The 17,686-nt window shown below is 39.1% G+C and overlaps 2 protein-coding genes across 2 annotated transcripts; one reads left to right on the forward strand and one right to left on the reverse strand.

Annotated features, from left to right (window-relative positions):
* Nucleotides 1–1,152: 1,152 nt before the first annotated feature.
* On the reverse strand, nucleotides 1,153–6,137 carry trappc6bl (trafficking protein particle complex subunit 6B, like). The gene is made up of 7 exons (XM_072690717.1): nucleotides 6,031–6,137; nucleotides 5,556–5,767; nucleotides 3,745–3,812; nucleotides 3,022–3,139; nucleotides 2,837–2,920; nucleotides 1,957–2,050; nucleotides 1,153–1,854 (listed from the first exon to the last, which is right to left on the reverse strand). The coding sequence occupies exons 2-7, from the start codon at nucleotides 5,643–5,645 to the stop codon at nucleotides 1,823–1,825; spliced, it is 486 nt and encodes a 161-aa protein (XP_072546818.1). The 5' UTR covers nucleotides 5,646–5,767; nucleotides 6,031–6,137; the 3' UTR covers nucleotides 1,153–1,822.
* A 662-nt stretch (nucleotides 6,138–6,799) lies between these two features.
* LOC140564997 (uncharacterized) lies at nucleotides 6,800–17,250 on the forward strand. Its single transcript, XM_072690718.1, has 4 exons — nucleotides 6,800–7,344; nucleotides 8,628–9,072; nucleotides 11,612–11,908; nucleotides 13,477–17,250. Exons 2-4 carry the CDS (start codon nucleotides 8,667–8,669, stop codon nucleotides 13,980–13,982), a joined length of 1,209 nt encoding a protein of 402 aa, XP_072546819.1. The 5' UTR covers nucleotides 6,800–7,344; nucleotides 8,628–8,666; the 3' UTR covers nucleotides 13,983–17,250.
* Nucleotides 17,251–17,686: the final 436 nt, after the last annotated feature.

A 17,686-nucleotide genomic window follows, 5' to 3' on the forward strand; every position in this document is an offset into this window, starting at 1 on the left:
ACTTTTCTACTTTTCTTTTCGACAGCCTAATTTGGCAGAGAGATCTGAACATCACATTCAAGAGATCCATTCTGTCCTGAAGTACCACATAATCAAAAATGATCAGCCCTCCCAGTGAGATAGATTATGATGCACAGCTCCTACAGCTGAGCAAAGCAAGTGGTTGCAAAAACCAAATGACCTCATTTTCTATAAGCATAACGATTAAGACTTCAGAACTAATGCTACAGAAAGAACATCAAATACATATGACACTGGGAACATCAACATGTCAATTCAGTTATAATCAAGCAGGACTCTTCATTCATTTAAAATTCTATGACACTATTTGGCAGCGACAATTTTTTTTAAGGGTTGGTTTGTTTGTTTGTTTTTTTAAATCGAGGTAGACGAGTACATTCTAAATAATTTGGTGGATATTTGGACAATGGCATAAAAATGCGTGGACAAGCCTGGTCAAAGTTTCTCATATTGTGAATAGTTAAGTGAGTACATGTTGAACTTGTCTCCAAAAAGCTTAAAATTCAACATTTTCATTGAAGAGTCAGAAGAAAACCTTTCCTGTGACCTCATGACAAAGGAACATCTAAACAAGCCCTAATGCATTTGATGAGTAAAGGTATGTTTGGAGTAAGAATTGCATGAAAATATCACCTCCGCAACTGTTGAGCACCATCAAAGGGTGGATTTATTATGTTTTGGGCTAGTGTTGCAGCCAGTAGAACGGGGAACATTAGATTCAAATAAAATGTAGCAAATTCTGGAAGCAAGTCCCACAAACAAACAAAAAAAAACAAACAAACAAAGAAACAAACAAACAAAAAACAGCTGAAAACTAAAGAGGATGGCTTCTACAGCAGGATAATGACACACCTTTAAATCCACGATGGACTACCTCAGGAGATGCAAGCTAAAGATTTGTCTTTATTTTGTTATTTTAAAACCTCAAAAAGATTGAAATGACAAAAATAATCTTGCCTAAAACAATAAAGAAATGCATCATCTTTAACTTCATGACTTCTGGAAATTAGGCCATTGTTTACTCGCTTAGCTTCACACTAATAGATATTTTGACCAGGTGTGCCCACAATGTTGGCATGCCACTGTATGTTTGGCTTAATGTAATGAAATACAAAGGAACGTACCAAGACGTCAACAAGTACTTCTTTTATTTTCAACTGTGCTAAAGTGAAAGCCTTCATTTGACCATATTGCACTTTTTTTAACAACCATATTCTGTCTTTTCGTTTTAACATATTTTTGCCAACTGTACCCTGATGATAACCAATCAAAGAGAATTAAATGGTGAAAACTAAAGGCATCTTGACTGACTTGCCATATTTGGACTACTTACTCACAGTACTGTTGGGCACTATTTAGTAGGCATGTCCCGATCCAATAACTTTTATCCATGGTGCTGAAGACTAAAAATAGCAAGTTAACATTTGGGGGGATTCTCTTGATCTTAATATGGCTCAAATGATCAGAAAACTATTTAACCGATATTTAGCTATTTTATTTATTTATTTCTACTTAACTTAGAAGTGCTACTGTTCATTTACTTTAGTATTTTTCCCCCACTTTGAATACAGATTTTACTACTCTACCTCCACCTCTGCAAGTCTATGCACGCGTGAGAAAATGTGTATGTAACATTGTCCACAACGATTATCAACGACAAACATCACTTTATCAAAAATATATGCCGAAAACTCCCTGCCTGTTTCGTAAACGTTAAAGACATATTTCATTTACATTCACAATATTTTGACCTGGAGAGTACCAGACACCAAACGTTATCCACAGTCGTTTCAGTCCATTTTTAGGTTTTCTGAATCACAACTTGAAATTTGCCTGGGAAAAAAATAAGAGCACAATAATCCCATTTTTGCAATCATAGGACAAGAGAGGACACATACAAACTGTAAACTCTTTAAGATCCTAGCGGATACTCACATGATGGCATTAAGGAAACCTCAGCAGTCACCACACTCTCCAAACCCAGGTTGGACAAAGCTCCTCGAATCAACCCACAAGAGTACGCCAAATACTGTAAAAGAGGAATCCATCAATGAATTTGGAAGTCTCATTTGCCTACAATGGCCTAGCCTAAGGATAACTCAGAAAGTTAAAATATTGGATTACCCATGCACCAGAAAATTACATACAGACTTATTTTGTGTTTTGTTTTTGTGTTTTAATAACAAAATAATGATTTATTATTATTATTATTATTATTATTATTATTATTCATCACATAATAATAAACAGATGTGAGCAATAAATTCCTAATATGTCAAATATGTTACCACAAAATCATATATACCAAATGTTATTTTTATTTCTTTTTTATCAATTGGGTCAGAAGGTCAAATAAGCACACTAGTTTCTGAGAATTTGAATTTTCTGGCAACTATTTATTGGTTCAAAATGTCAATATGTTACATTAATATATGATGTAAACATTACACTCCCCTTTTTGGAAAAGATCTGTGTGGGAAGAACCTTTTAAAAGTTTACAGGAGTGAATGTAAAAGTAACCAAATTTAAAGGTCCATCACATCTCCTTTACAAAAATGTTTTTTTCATGGCATCGCTCAAAGAACCCTTTGTAGTACCTTTTTGTAAGAGTGTAATATTTAGCAGATGCTCTTTTCCGTAATGGTCGGTTAGCGTAGCGTGTGGCAGCTGGACAGCTTGTTCTGCATCATTATGTGCGCAAGTTAGCAAAGTTGGCAGTTACCATCACAACACCGAAACAGTATCACTGATCAAGACTGCTCCAGAAAGCAATATTCCTGCCCAAGACTACTGCACAGTGTTAATGTGGTCTTACCTTAGGAGCTTCTTCAAGGTGCTGCTTTCCACTGGACACTTGAGTTAGCAGTGCAAATTTGTTATCTTGTAAAACATACGTGCCCTGCAGACAGAGAGAAGTCATGTTCAGATCGAATCCTTCCAAAAGAGTCATGCTTATGCATTCTGATTCTGAAAAGAAAAAAAAAAAAAAAAAGGTCAGACCTGGTGGTTGGTCCTCAGGTTGTCCACTTGCTTTCTGAAGATACCGGTCCAGAAATCTTTACAGACGAACTTCATGATGTCCAAGTCATCTTTGAAGGTGGGACAATCTTTTGTAAATCTTTGAAAAGAATGAACAGCTTCATGTTATCGCATCATTATAATGGTGTCTGACTGCACATATACAAAGTTTGCCTTGTATGTGTTACTGCCGCCCACCAGAGGGTTTTAAGGATTACGACAATACCATTTATAGAGCTTAGATAGAGGCCTATGTAAAGGCTGTGTAAGGGAAGGGTAAAACAAGTACACAATCTCTGAGGAGAACATCTTCTTACACAGTTTAATGTAATAGCACTGTTTATTTGCTTAATTTAACTTAAGATCTGGCGTGTACTTTCCCCCCCAAATATATTACGTTTAGAACATAAACAAAAATTGTGCTTTCATCTGATTCCTTTACAGGATGTGTTCAGTTATTTCCACTTATAACCACCAAAACATGTCATTTCAATGGTGTTTCCAAACATTTGCACACGACAGCAAGCCCCAATCTATTGGGTAAATTACTACACAAAATACAGTGAGGCTGACAGTTAATAAGAAGGACCTATTTAATGGCTCTGAGCAACAGTTACTTCATAGTGCCACCTCCTGGACAAAATGATTAAGTTCAATGTCTTGCAGCCTTCATCAACTGACAAAATAAAGAATGCAGGTCATTACCTTTCAATCAGACCTTGTCCCACTCTGAAGCCCATTCCTTCCAACGTGGAAACGCAAGTTACCCGCTCCTTTGAGAAGAAAAAGTAGTATCAGTAGACAAGAAAACATCGAAAATGCAGTCGGGGCAACTAGTAATTAAGTAGGGGGGCTGCTGTGTTAAACCATGTAACTTACATTGCTTACAGTCAGACTACTCACACACTCTCCATAACAAAGGACGTACCCTGACGTAAACTGGTAATAAGTATTTTGATTTTTGCTTATCGGACATAGATCGTATCGCCCCACATCAGAGCGGCCCACCCTGGAATTGAGTATGTGGAATTTGCTGCCCACACTGCCACACTAACACCACAATTGTGTCACATGTGAAGCAAATGATCAGAGGTGGGCCAGTTTTCCCTGGGGTGAGAGCCATCAAGCAAAAGAAAAAGCCTGTGTGGTCAGCAGAGACAAAAATTGAGTTGCTTGTCCACAAATACCAGTGGTATATTTTGAGAAGTGAAGGTCAAACCAAAACCAAAGCATATAAAATCATGTCTACTGATAGATCACATTACACAGGTGTAAAGGGGAGTGAAAAACATTAGAAGGCGCATAGTCCCTCACGGTCACAAAAACACAAATATACACAACATAGGGAATATTCCAGTACACTATGCATACTCTATACATACATTATTACACCGTTTAATAGAAATCTGAATTCAAGTGTAGTGTGAGTGGTGAGGCCACTGTGCACACCGTTAAGCATGGTGGTGGTAGTGGCATCAGTCTTTGGGGCTGTTTTACAGCCAGTGGAAGAAGTGCAGAGGGGCCTCCGAATTCTTCAGCATAACCTCAAATCTTACGTTAAACTATGGTTAAACTGTATTAACGTTATATATATTTATATATATATATATATATATATATATATATATATATATATATATATATATATACGCATGTTTAAAACAGACACTATGTGGTGAGATTAATGTGGTGCTTGGCCCACACCCTGAAGGCACCCTGTCCTGCACATTTCAGTGAACTCCCTCCCAGTGAACCCCTTTAGTCAAGTCAAGTCAAGTCAGATTTATTCGTATAGCGCTTTTTACAACTGTTGTCGTCACAAAGCAGCTTTACATAATTAGTACTTAATAAAGAACAGAGACAGAGAAGAAAGAAGAAATAACATGAAGCGTCAAAGACCCCCGTGAGCAAGCCAACGGCGACAGTGGCAAGGAAAAACTCCCTCAGAGCTGGAGGAAGAAACCTTGGGAGGAACCAAGACTCACAAGGGGGACCCATCCTCCTCTGGCCAGACTGTTTTAAACATTAATGATAAAAGTTACCAAACCAGGTACAACAGAAAGTTAATAGTTGTGATATTAATAGTGTCAGACAGGCACGAGTCCATCTAGGTTTCAGCACGGCCACCAAACAGGCAGCAGCGGCTGGCGGGTGAGCCATGGGTGGTGGTGGGTTGGGGGGGGACCCGCTGGCTGGACTGGTAGGTGGCAGCTGGTTAGATGCAGGTAGAGGGGACCTCAGCGGGCAATCTTCCTGCAGATCGGGCTGGGTGGCCAGATCGGGCTGGGTGGCCTTTAGCTCTGAAAGGGTTTGTTAAAGAGCTGATCGGTTGAATCTGATCTGTTAGGAGCAGAGAAAGCACTAATATATGCATGCCAGGGTGTCTCCAGGACCTGGGCTGACAATCACTGCTCTAAGCTACAGGACCACGTGTCAGACACCCTACATGTCTTGGCAGATCGACTGCATATGGGGCATAATTGTTGATCGATTAGGTTAACACAGAGCCACGGTACCTTATCGATGTCCTCCCGGCTCGCCTGCTCCTTGTAAACGTGGGACACCATCTCCATGTGCAGAAACTCGAACAACACGTCGTCTGCCATACCTAGCTACAGAGCTTCAGGCCAGGTCCTCAGTCAGTGAACTGCACTAGTGTAGGCCCTGTGGGTCTGGAGGTCGCCCAGGCGCTCACCATGAACGGACAGGCACTCATGTGTCGTGTTAACTGTGGGGGGGAAAAGGCAGCGACATGTCTAAAATAACAATGATGCTGCTCACAAATATTTAAACGATTAATTAATGTTAAGGGCGACGATAGGTGTGTGGATGACACCGCCCGTTTGACAGGAGGCAATGGCTAGCGTTAGCGTTAGCGCTAGCTATCTATTTGTGTACGAGTGAACGAGTGAACTGACCCAAAGCAGATGACCGACATATTAACAAGGATAATGCATGCGTACAGATACCAGACACAATATATCTACTTACAACGTGCATAAGACAGTAATCGTGGTGCAGTATTTAGCTCGCGCTAGCTGTGCAGTAAATCGGATGTTTTGGTCTCAGGTAGTCTCCGCGAGATGGAACTCTGCCCCCTACTGTTTTGGAGCCCATCAGTTCAGTGACGGCGAGTATATGATTCTTTTGGGCCATTTTGAATTTTCCATGCAATCCTCTTTTAGCATAGTTATGAAATATAAATATATATATAATAATGTATTTCGGCGAGTGTTCTTTTCCAATATTACAATATTACTGATTGTTTCCTAAATCGCACTGTCTTGAGAGGCGATTCTGACAAGAGTCGATTCTTCGATTCGGTGAATTTGAGAATCAAATGTCAAAAGCATCCGATTCGATTCCACACAGACACGCTCATTATTGATATTATTTGGAAAATTCAGTGTTTGTGCATATTTTATTTATTATGTATTACAATTGATAGATTAGAATAGATTTTTTTTAACTATAACGCAAATCTGTTTACCCTTTATACTCTGAGTTGCCTTACACACAAGGTAAGAGACCTCTTATTATGAATTCACTGTAGAATATGATCAGTAATCAATTAGTCAGTTCTCTCACTGATTCTCACAGATCTTTAAAAGCTTTGATTAAGTTTCTATATGACGAAAACATAAATAATAATAGTGTATTATGTAGTTAGTTCATTAAATGCTTCCCTTCTTGCTACATACAGGCATCGCATGAATATACTAGTGCATCTCAGGGAACTGGAATATGGAGAAATTTGTCTTTCCAGTGTCTTGACTTCTGGAAACGAGGCAATTGTGTGGAAACGAGTGTTGGAATCGACTCCGTCGACTCCCTTCGCTTCGCGGACTCGCCATCCGGTGCGGTAGGGGGCAGCATGCACCACTGTGTCATCAGCGCTTCATCAATAAGCCCACAGAAAATGGCTAACCGCTATGTAAACAAGACGCCAGTGCCTGCATAACCAGCAGCAGTCCGGCGAGTTTCGCCTCCACGGAGCGAACATATGATACTTCCAGCCCTGAAATCTGGGCACCGAAAACGGCACATGTGTCTTCGCCAGTATGTGCCTGTCTGTTAGCGGTGGCTGGAGGTGAATCCAGCAGACGGACGGGGTTAAAAGCAGCTCAGGTATTGAATGAAGACGCCTGGGACGAGTTCTGAGAAATGACAGAGGAGACCGTGTTACGCTGAGGATATCTGAGCTAAATAAGAATGGAAGTATGTAGCTAGCATGTAGGTCTGTTCATGGTACCAAACCAAACTGCGGCTGAAGATCCTGCGAGGTGTTGAACTGCGCTGTTTCAGGTAAGATGCTCGAACGCAGCAAGTCAATGATGGGGGGTTTTTCGTGATCTAGGAGTGTAGCGATACTCCAGACTCGATACGATACGATACGATATGAGCAATAAAAATAGTAACGATAGTCCCTGATCTTAAACATAATTTAAAAAAAAAAAAAAATTTGTTTTTAATATTTTCCATGTTACAAATGTTAGGTGATTAGCAACTAATTATAAAAGTAATTATTATAATAATAATTATTATTTTTTTTTATTTAAAGCAATTTCATCTGAAAATATGTGCCAATGTAGCTATGCAAAAAAAATAAAAAAATAAAATAAAATAAAAAAATAAATATATATATATATATATATATATATATATATATATATATATATATATAAAAAAAAAATATATATATATATATATAATATAAATGTTTTTTTATCTGTAAAATAAATTTTTATTTAATAATTTAAGCTAAAAATCAATAAACGGCAGCCCCAGCAATCAGCCCTGCGAAGTAGTTTTTATTATTATTGTTATTATTTTTAATGGACTAAAGTTATCTTGTCCTCCTAAAACACATCAAGTTATCTCTATCAAACAAGGAAAGATCTGGCTGCGAGTCGAGTGGGCTGACAAACGTTTTCAGTAGGCTAGCACCTCCCGTTTTAAGCTGATTAAGCTGACTGCACCTGGTTTCAGTCATGGTCTTTTGATTTCTCGCTGATCTAATTTTATTAATGTGCTGGCTGACTGGTGTGTAATATATTTATTAAGCTTAAAAAAAAGTTTCCAGGCTTGTACAGCTGTCAGCTAGTAAAATTCAGAGGGCACTGTGGGGTCCCGAAGGAAAACTAAATTCCCAACGCTGTTGACTGTAGTGTTTCTAAAGATATGTATGAAAATGATGCAGCTGTTCCTAAAATATGTAAAACCAGATGTTTCCTTCCCCCCTAGTGAGGCGGTAGGGCATCATATCCTAGCAGCCTTAAAAGCATGTCTCTCTCACCAGTATGAGGGCACCGGCCTCCTGGCCAAGTAACGAAAGCCAATAGAGAAGATCCAAGCCTCCTGGCCCATGACTTGCTCACCAAGTGTTTACAGAAGTAGTGTTTTTGGTGTTTATTGCACTTGTCTCTGAAATTTGTGTCCACCTTGTCTTGGTTTGGAGCCACTACCTACTGTAGGTGGTCCTTACTAGAAGACCATACAGCAGCAGCGGCAGCAGCCAGACTAACGTGCAGATCTGAAAGTGAGACGTTGCAGTCATTGAATATTATTTTTCATGATGTGTCTGTTAGAGTCTGTGTCCGATGGGCAGCTTCTTCAGGGAGTAGACCATGAGCCTGAGTGAAAAGAGGCCCAACAAGTGGTGGACTGAGCCGGACACGTTCACCATGCTCACCCTCATAGAACAGCTGGACCTGGTCCGGGAGCTGGACAAGAAGAGGCAGCGCAACGAGTCTCACTTCCGCCGCCTGCGCCAGAGCCTGGCCAAGCGGAACATCCACTTCACCGTCAACCAGATCCGCAACCGCTGGAAGAGCCTGAAGCACAAATACCGGAAGATCAAGCTGGCGACTTATCGCAGCCCCGCTGCACGCCTCTCCGCCATGGAGTCCTTCCGCTACTTCCGCAGGTTGGACCGCATGCTGGCCTGCAGACCCAGGTCAGGAGGTCCAGAGGAAGGCTGCAGTGGCGAGCATAGCCTAGTTGGCCAGTCGGATCTGGAGGATCACGCAAACAGTACTGCTGCAGTGGTTTTTTGCCTATTGTAGCTTCCATGCATGAAGTAATGCTTCTTGCTTTTCTTTTGCCACTAACCCTTTTGCATGCTTTTTTTTTTTTTTTTTTTTTTTTTTTTGTCTTTTATTTGCACTAAAGGAATACTCTGGTATATTTTTAACCCGTCACCGCTGGCCACATCCCTAGTATTCTGTACGTTTAGTCACAATAGACATGGACACTGGCTTGGGATTGTTTTTATTTCTTAGTTTTTTTAAACTTGCTAAACATTAAATGCAGCTTTACTATTGCTTGCTGTTTTCAGACCGTTCTAGCAGTCGCACTACCATGGCCTTTCTTGTGATTGGCGCTAGGACAAATAAGTGTTCGGAACGAGGTACAAGAAAACATAGCGCTGTCAGTGGGAAAACTACTGTACGGTAGAGCTGCGACATATATTTAAAAAAAAAATAATAATAATAAAAAAACTGCAGTATTCCTTTAAGCTTGGTTTTTCATACTGCTCCCTGCTTTCCCTTTACCAATAAGCAAATCTGGTGCGCTTTGTCATTTCGGAGCTGTTCGTTAGACTTGCTTAAAGGGGACTTCCACAGATTTCTTTTTTCTTCTAAATTTCTGTATAATTTAATTATTGAAATAAAACAAGCTCATCCAGTTGTGATGTGTTCAGTGCCTCTAAAAGCTGCATAACAGACAAGGCAGTTATCACACCGCTGCAGACTGACCTGGGTCTGCAGTGGATGGCTGAGTATGTCTCAGTAGTTTTGAGTTCGAGGTACTTGTTAGGCGGCGGGTATATGTTGGAGGTTGTCAAGTTGTGGTCGCGCTGTGCCTCCATTTGTGAATTTCCAACCGCAAAATTGTGCTCATGAACTTCCAAAACCACCAAAGCTGAATGTGACAGGCAAATTTGCAATTTGTCTCTTAAGTTGCTTTGTGCTTTATTGCTTTATTATTATTATTATTATTATTATTATTATTATTATTATTATTTTTAGAAGTTCCTCAAAGCACCTGTGGAGGTTTCTCTACTGTTTTAAACTGTAGAAATTTTCCTCAAGGATCTTATACTTTTTACAGTGCATTACAAAACCCAGCTCTGAAGACCCAAAACTGAGAAAATGCAAATGCGAAGCTGGTTCTTATTGGTCAAGATAGTTGAAAAGCTGGTTACCAAGCAAAAATATACCCTTGCCATTAGGAACATTGTACAACTTTTGTAGACAAGCTATGTTTGGCCATAGCTGTGCTCAGTGCTATAACCGCCCAATGGGCGCAGATTTGTTTCCATCATGTCTTGGTTTGGAGCACCTCCGTGATGCCTTTGTGGAGCCATACAAGAAATGTGTGATGATGCTGTTGGCTTTACGGCAGGAGGGGGTTTATGGACTAAAAACCATGTGCCCCCCCCCATGGCCAAGCCCCCTTTCGATGCACCAGCTACACCAGCACCGAAGACTAACGCCTTCTTTGGCCTGGTGGTTAAAGAGGATACTTTTTGGGCCGGAGTATAAGAACTTTGTGACAGAATACACAGGTGCTTATCAGAAAAGCTTGCTGGAAAGTCTACTTTTTAAACTGATGGACCGGCTTAGCTCTTGACCAGGACAGGGTATGTTTTAACATTTAAGTTTGAATTAAAACATACCAGCTTTGTCATGCTGGTCGACCCCCTTGGTCATGCTGGTCAACCTTTTTGGTGATGTTTTCAACCATCTCTGCCATGTTGGTTCACCTCCTTGGTGATATTGGTCAAGCTCCTCGGTCATGCTGTTTGGTCAGCTTAAGCTTGTCAAGTCCGTTAAGATGGATGACCTGGTTTATGTGGCCTAATTATGCTCGGTAGCTAGCATGCTAATCTTACTGGGTACCAAACTGTACAGCACTGTGCTCTTATTAGTATAGTGTTCACTGGTGGTTTTGGTAAGTAAATGAAACGTAGCTATTTATCTCTGTCCATCTCTATCAATTGTATGCATAAAATATAGTCAGTACATTTTTATGATGTTATATTAACTATTTTACAATAAAACTGGATGACTTCTCAAAAATGGAATTATACAGATTTAAAATCCATTGGAATCCCCCCCCCTAAAATCTTCTGAGAATACACAAAGGGTCTCGCAGCCAAATGACTGCTATTTTAGGGGTATACTCACTACTTCTTTACATTTCATTGATTTATGAATGGTTAAGAACGTTATAGCATGTAAAACGAGATTTTAAAGGATGTATGAAGATAGTCTGGTTCTTTAGTTAATTCAAACTTAAATGTTAAAACTTAAAAAAAAAACATTTGGATGCTTAAATGGTTCGTTGCCTGGTAAAATTTTAGTTCGGGTTGGTGGAAAAACCTTTTACAAGTGTAAGAAACTCTCTTTCAGTATTATATAGAAGCTCTTTTGCTTAGAATGTGCCACATATTGCAAAGTCTGTCTCTATTTTAATTAATCTCTTAAGTGGATGCGGAAATGTCTGACTATTATATTTGTAGTTGTAATCTGACCTAAAGTAATTGCTTTGCTCTGTCTGAACACAGTTCTAGGTGATGTTGCCCAGTCATGTCCAGTAGCTCCCTGGTCTGGTGGTGCTTCGCTTGAGTCTGAAACTGAAAGCTTTGCCCCCAAGCTGGATTCCAGTGCTGATGAGGGCGTGAAGTCAGACGAGCTAGCCAGCCCGGAGCACCCAAGCTGGGCTGCAGGCAGCCACGAAGTCATGACGCTAGGGTTGTCTGGAGAGTACCTCTATGCTGTCAAGACTGAGCCTCATTCAGATCTCAACCCTGTTCCTGGTACTGAAGACAGTAGCGAGGCCACTGGCTGCAGGCAAACTACAGGCAAGTATCTGATTAACACTTGTATTCATTATCTTTTCATTTATTATTTTTATTGATTTGTTTCCTGTGATAGTGGTTTCTGTATTGTGTTCCAGATCAGCAATAAAATACATATACATAAAATATATATATGTCTGTACATACATCATGTATTTTTGTGTAGTACATTTGGCCACACTTTTCTGTATGCTTCACATAGGCCTACAGATCCAACTCTAGAGGAACCTGCATCTTTAAATTACCTCACAGAAAACATAAAAATGGTTACAAATATACTGCCTTGATGCATGTTTGTGATAAGGGTTATAACTAAAAAAATTGATGTTGACTACACATGGTTTTAAACATGCTTCAGTACATGCAGGAGCTAAAAAAAGGGCAACATGAAGAGTAATGGGAGTAACTATCAGCAACATTTTGGGGCACCGGCCACCAGTATTGGGCATCCTGAAATTGAACCCTTGTTCTCATCACTAAATTCTGAGTCTCTGACCATTCTTATGGTTACAAATAATCTGAGGAATTGGCTTTTAAGCTTTCTAGTGCATTAAATTAGAATATTGTGAAGAAAGTTCATTTTATATATTTTTTCAAAAATGTATATTAATTTCTGTTAAAGTGACCCTATTTCAAACTTTTTTTTAGTTTTACTTATGGCTTATATCCCATGAAACCAGAAACCCAATATCTCAAATTATAAGAACATTTCATAAGAATAGGGTGTTCAGTACAGAAAGGCTCATTTCCCACAAATTACTGCATCAATGCAAGTCCAGTTATTTTTCTCTTTAGCCCAGGTAAGCCGCTTCTGACCTCATCTCAGGTTGTGAGATGAGTGGCTTGATATTAGGAATGTGGCAGTTGTTGCCCCCTTTGTTGTTGATCTGTGTTGTGGCTCTTGATTCACTGACACCAGCCTCAGTCAGAGTACTTGAAGAGGCATGTCCTGATAAACCTCTCAAGGCTGCGGTCAGCCCAGTTGCTTGTGCATCTTTACCTACATTTTCCCCTTCCAGACAACTTTCCAACCTACAGCCTTTTCTCAGCAATGACTTTCTGTGGCTTAGCCTCCCTGTGGAGGGTGTCGATTTACAGAGATTTGGGAAAGTCTAAGTACAGTGTTTAGCCTAGCATCTCCTATTCTTAACTGAAGAAGCAAACCTCGGATACCAAATTTCTATTTTCCTTGCATTATACAATCATTAAAAAAACAAGCTAGCTGTTATTATTTGCGTAAATGTTACAAAAGTGTACATTATTAAACTAAAAAAAAAAAAATCTTATGCCCTCTACCTTATCTTTATCTTCCGATACAGTGATTAAGGCTTTCCAAATATTAATATTAACTTCTGTTGGGAGCATTTTCCCATATATTGCTTTTAACCTATCCAGATACCATACCTGCTGACTTATTAAGGCAGCTTTCCCTATAAATATACACTACAGTGGCAGGCTTTACCAAAGTATCTGAGACCAAATGGCATTCATGCCTGCACGTTTCTTTTGGAATAGCCTTTTTTCCTGGAAAACTTTATATCTAAATTAGATAACCTAACGTCTCCTTATAGGCACTTCTGAGGACGTCTGCGGCCTGATCTTGCAGCAGCTCACTTTTCTGAACCACCAGCTGGAAGAGCAGCTGGCAGAGCAGAGGGCTTTCCACTGCAGCATGTTGGGCATGATGGACCGGCAAATCGAAGTGCTGGAGCAGCTCTCTAGTTTCACCCAGAACCACTGCCACCAGCCTAAGCCTGAACCCAGCGAGAACGATTCCTCAGTCAGCCAAAAAGTACAGGAAACCCTGCTGCGCATCCTGAGAGGCATGGAGAACCAGGCACTTCAGCCATGCCTCTCCAGACCTCCACCTACAACACCTCAGTCGACACCTCCCCCCTGGACAGTATCTCTTGTGGAGGTTCACCAAAGGTCTTCGTCTTCTGTTGACGAAGAGGCGAACAGTGAAGCTGAGAACATGAAAAGCACAGATGGGTGCAAAAACTCTTCAAATCCTCCAGCTTCAGAGCTGCTCTCTTCTTCTCCCAGAAATGGTACTTTGCAGAATGGACTCTGTTAATACAAGTGAGTACTGCTACAATAGTGAGACTTCAGAAATGTCCTCAACCTTCAAAAAAAAAAAAAGGAATTCATCCTTTTCCATTGTGTCCTTTTGGTAAATGATTTAGTTATTTTGCCTTTGTTTTTATGTAGTTACACAAATAACATTTACATAATGTTGGGGTTGTTGGCCATTTTGCCAAGACTAACCGTTTTCAACTGCTGGATAAAGTGCTCAGTGACCGAAAAAAAGAGTTTCCACTGCATCTACAACAAAGACACTTTAAATTGATGTGTTTACATACAATTTTATAACCACAAGCAGTGATTGAAGGTTTTTCTTTGTTTTTTTTTTTTACTTGCACAAGAAATCTTTGCATGCACTACATGCATTAGTAAAATAACCCTGTCCTGAGATTTTTCGCTGAGGGATGGTGAAATCCAAGTGTAGACAATGACACGCTACATATTTATTGATCTGTCAACTCTTTGTTAAACTAACTTAAACCTTAGGTAAAATGAAAAGAAATAGATTAGTTTGATAATGTGATATGTAGACTGTAACACATGCTGCTTCTTTCCATTTTGTCTTTCTTATTTCTTTCGTTTGCTGGAGCGCTGAGCAGTCCAGCCTAAAATAACCCTAAATGACTGACTTCCGATTGTTGATGTGCTCAATCGCAAAAGACATAGTGGACAAATATTTTAAACACAGCAATAAATTGCGCGCTGCCCTAATGAGGGACCACTGTTTTCCCACTAATTATCATGTTATATAATATTACAATCAAGAAGGACACGTTTCTGTAGCATAACAAAAGCTAGTGGCTTATGAAAATAATAAATTAACACTCACTGTTACCCACGGGCTGCATTTGCTGCCCAACTTAACCAGGCTTCTTTATTCTGTTCTATCATTTGCAACATTGGTATCTACATTAATCAAACAGGTTTCTAATAACTTAAAAACCTTGCTTTGGGCTATTTTTGAGCACTTACATTTTACTCAAAAGGACATATTTCTACTTTTCAAGGTTTGTTACTGATTTAGGTTCATTTCTTATTCTCTAGGTTCTAAATTATACCTTATCTTAACATACTACACAAGCATTAGCTCCCATAGTCTTCCACAGGACATAGAACTGCAATCTTATACAAACCTTATATGTACCTTTGACCGAACTGCCTACTTTGAATATATAATAATAATAATTTATTATAATAATAATGTATTATAATAGCTTAATAAAGATAGCTTATTAAGTGCAATATTTTAAGCAAAATGTAAAATAAGCATTAATAAACATTAATAATCATTAATATGGCCTGTGCAAACATTTTGGCACCTTAAACTCCCTTAAAGCACCCCTTGCAGCATGCAAATGCTTTTTGCAGGTAAAAGTCTTAGCAGAAGGCTTTTAGTTCTGAGATATTCTTGGGTATATTCTGGGATATTCTTTCTGAAAGATTTTTTAAAGATATTTGGGTCAGGGGACTCTTGAGGGCTATTTCAAAATCTTCATCCATCCCCATGCCTCACAGTTGGCAAGCTGTCCTTTTCATTAAATGCAGTTCTTCCCTTTGTCAGTTGTTTCATGCAACCTTTTAGTAAAAAATGACAGTGTGTCATCTGGTTAGGGGTGCCTAAACATTTTGCATAATACTCTATGTCCAGTTTTGGCTTCAAAATGATCCTAACTACTATCATAAGTATAAAGTTAAATGACCTCCCATTCTCAAGCCACAGTGTGAATTGCAAATTCAAATTCATTCAAATTCATATGTAACCTGTGTTCCTACGCCTTGAAAGGGAGCAAACTGGTACATTAAATAGCATGCACATTCACATTTTTATTATTGTATGAATAGGCTGAAGTCTACAGACCTTATGCTGACGCCTAGATGCAAAAATACAGGCATTAAACATGTCATGAGTTGCAAGACATAAGTGCATGATTAGAGATACATTTAATTATTATCAGGTCTTACGGTCTGAGGAAGTAATAGTTTAGCTGCTAAAAGAATATTATAATGGGGGTTAGAACTATTAATACAGTAATTAATATGACATTAGTTTATGACAATGGTCCTCAAAAAGTTCTTACTAAGTTAAAGGGGTATGCAAATGTGCAGTCTAGTGGGCCTGCATGAAAAGTCTTAAGAAGGTTTGGTTTATAAGATAAATATTTCTAGAGGTTCTTTGCACAGGGTTCATATTTAATAAATGAAATATGTAAAAATCTAGAAAGCTAAATCTAACACTTTGTGACATTGTAAGTACAGAAGATGACAGAAGGGAATTAATATTTCCATTTAATAACTATCCATTCAACAATGACATGTATCTGCACAACATTATAATGTTAATGTCAATCATTTAGGTATATTATATGTTTGGATCTGATTCATAATCAATTGAGGTAGACCATTGGAATGAAATTTGGGTTTCTTTTTTTTTATTTATTTATTATTTTTATTTTATAAGGCCAATAGTTTCAGTTAAAGTGGTTAAGCTGACAGAAAAGGTGGGAACTCCAGGCTTATAGTCTATCTAATAGCAGGAGTCCAGCGCAGTTTGCTGATTTCCCTGCTCAAACACATCAACTAAGTCCAGGTTAGTTAAATTGGGAATGCCTGAGCGAGAAACGACCAACAGTGCAAGTGTGCAATTCCCAGTCCTAGCCTTTGTAGACTAATTATATTATATGTATTGTTTTCTCTGACCACAAGATGGCGCTGAGAAGACTCCTTTTTTATTTATTGACCAAGGCTTCCACCAGATGTCAACTTATTTGCAATACAGAACTGTGGCTCCTGTCCTGTGATATTGATTCATGACTCATTTTATGCCTCACAGAAGCCCATGGGAGCTAATAAAGGCACTGTATCTTTCTTTAGAAGAAAAAAAAACCCAGAAAAACACAAATTGGAAAAAAAATGTTGGACCATGCCTTTTATTAAATACGCTGTCATCGAAATGTTATGATTTGCCAGCTTAATTGTACTGTATGACCTTATGTTGACCCTCTGTTTGACTTACCTTATTGACATTGAACAGCTTCTATCCCCATATTAGTTCATTTATTCAATTAGATGGCTGTAGCTTTACTAAGCCAAGCGCATACAATACCATGCAATAGGCCTGCAAATAGTGAATGTATTGTGAGCATGGAGCTAAGACTGTATGAAATGGCTCTTTTGGCCGTTTCCTGGTTAGACATTTTTAGTAATGTATCGAAAATCAGATCTGTTGATGCCTCGGAAATTAAAATCATTTTTGAAAATGATATGTTGTATATTGATGTTGTATGTGGGTTATATTTGCAGCTTCATACAATGAAGCTTAATTCTTCTACTCCTACTCAAGATTTCACTGAAGGAATAGTAGATTATGTGAGAATTTATAGACTCTTGCTAAATAAGCATTTTCTTTCATAATGCTTCGGGCAAATTGTACCGCTGTATCTCAGTTTTTACTAAAGGTAGCTCCCTCTGGCACTAGCAATGCTCCAGACAATAGGAGGATAAGGATCTAACACACATCTCCTCCAATACCTGTGAAGCCATCAGCCGCTTCTTTTTTAACTGCCATCGATGCTGCTTGGTCGCGCAGCCCCTCATACTCGAAGGACAGCACCGGTTCCCTAGTTCTACCACATCAGCTAACAGGTGCCTGTGCTGGACAATGTTGCTTTTTAGAGTGATGAGGAGAGAAAGCACCAT

This window comes from Salminus brasiliensis, chromosome 11, assembly GCF_030463535.1.
Source record: "Salminus brasiliensis chromosome 11, fSalBra1.hap2, whole genome shotgun sequence".
NCBI lineage: Eukaryota > Metazoa > Chordata > Actinopteri > Characiformes > Bryconidae > Salminus > Salminus brasiliensis.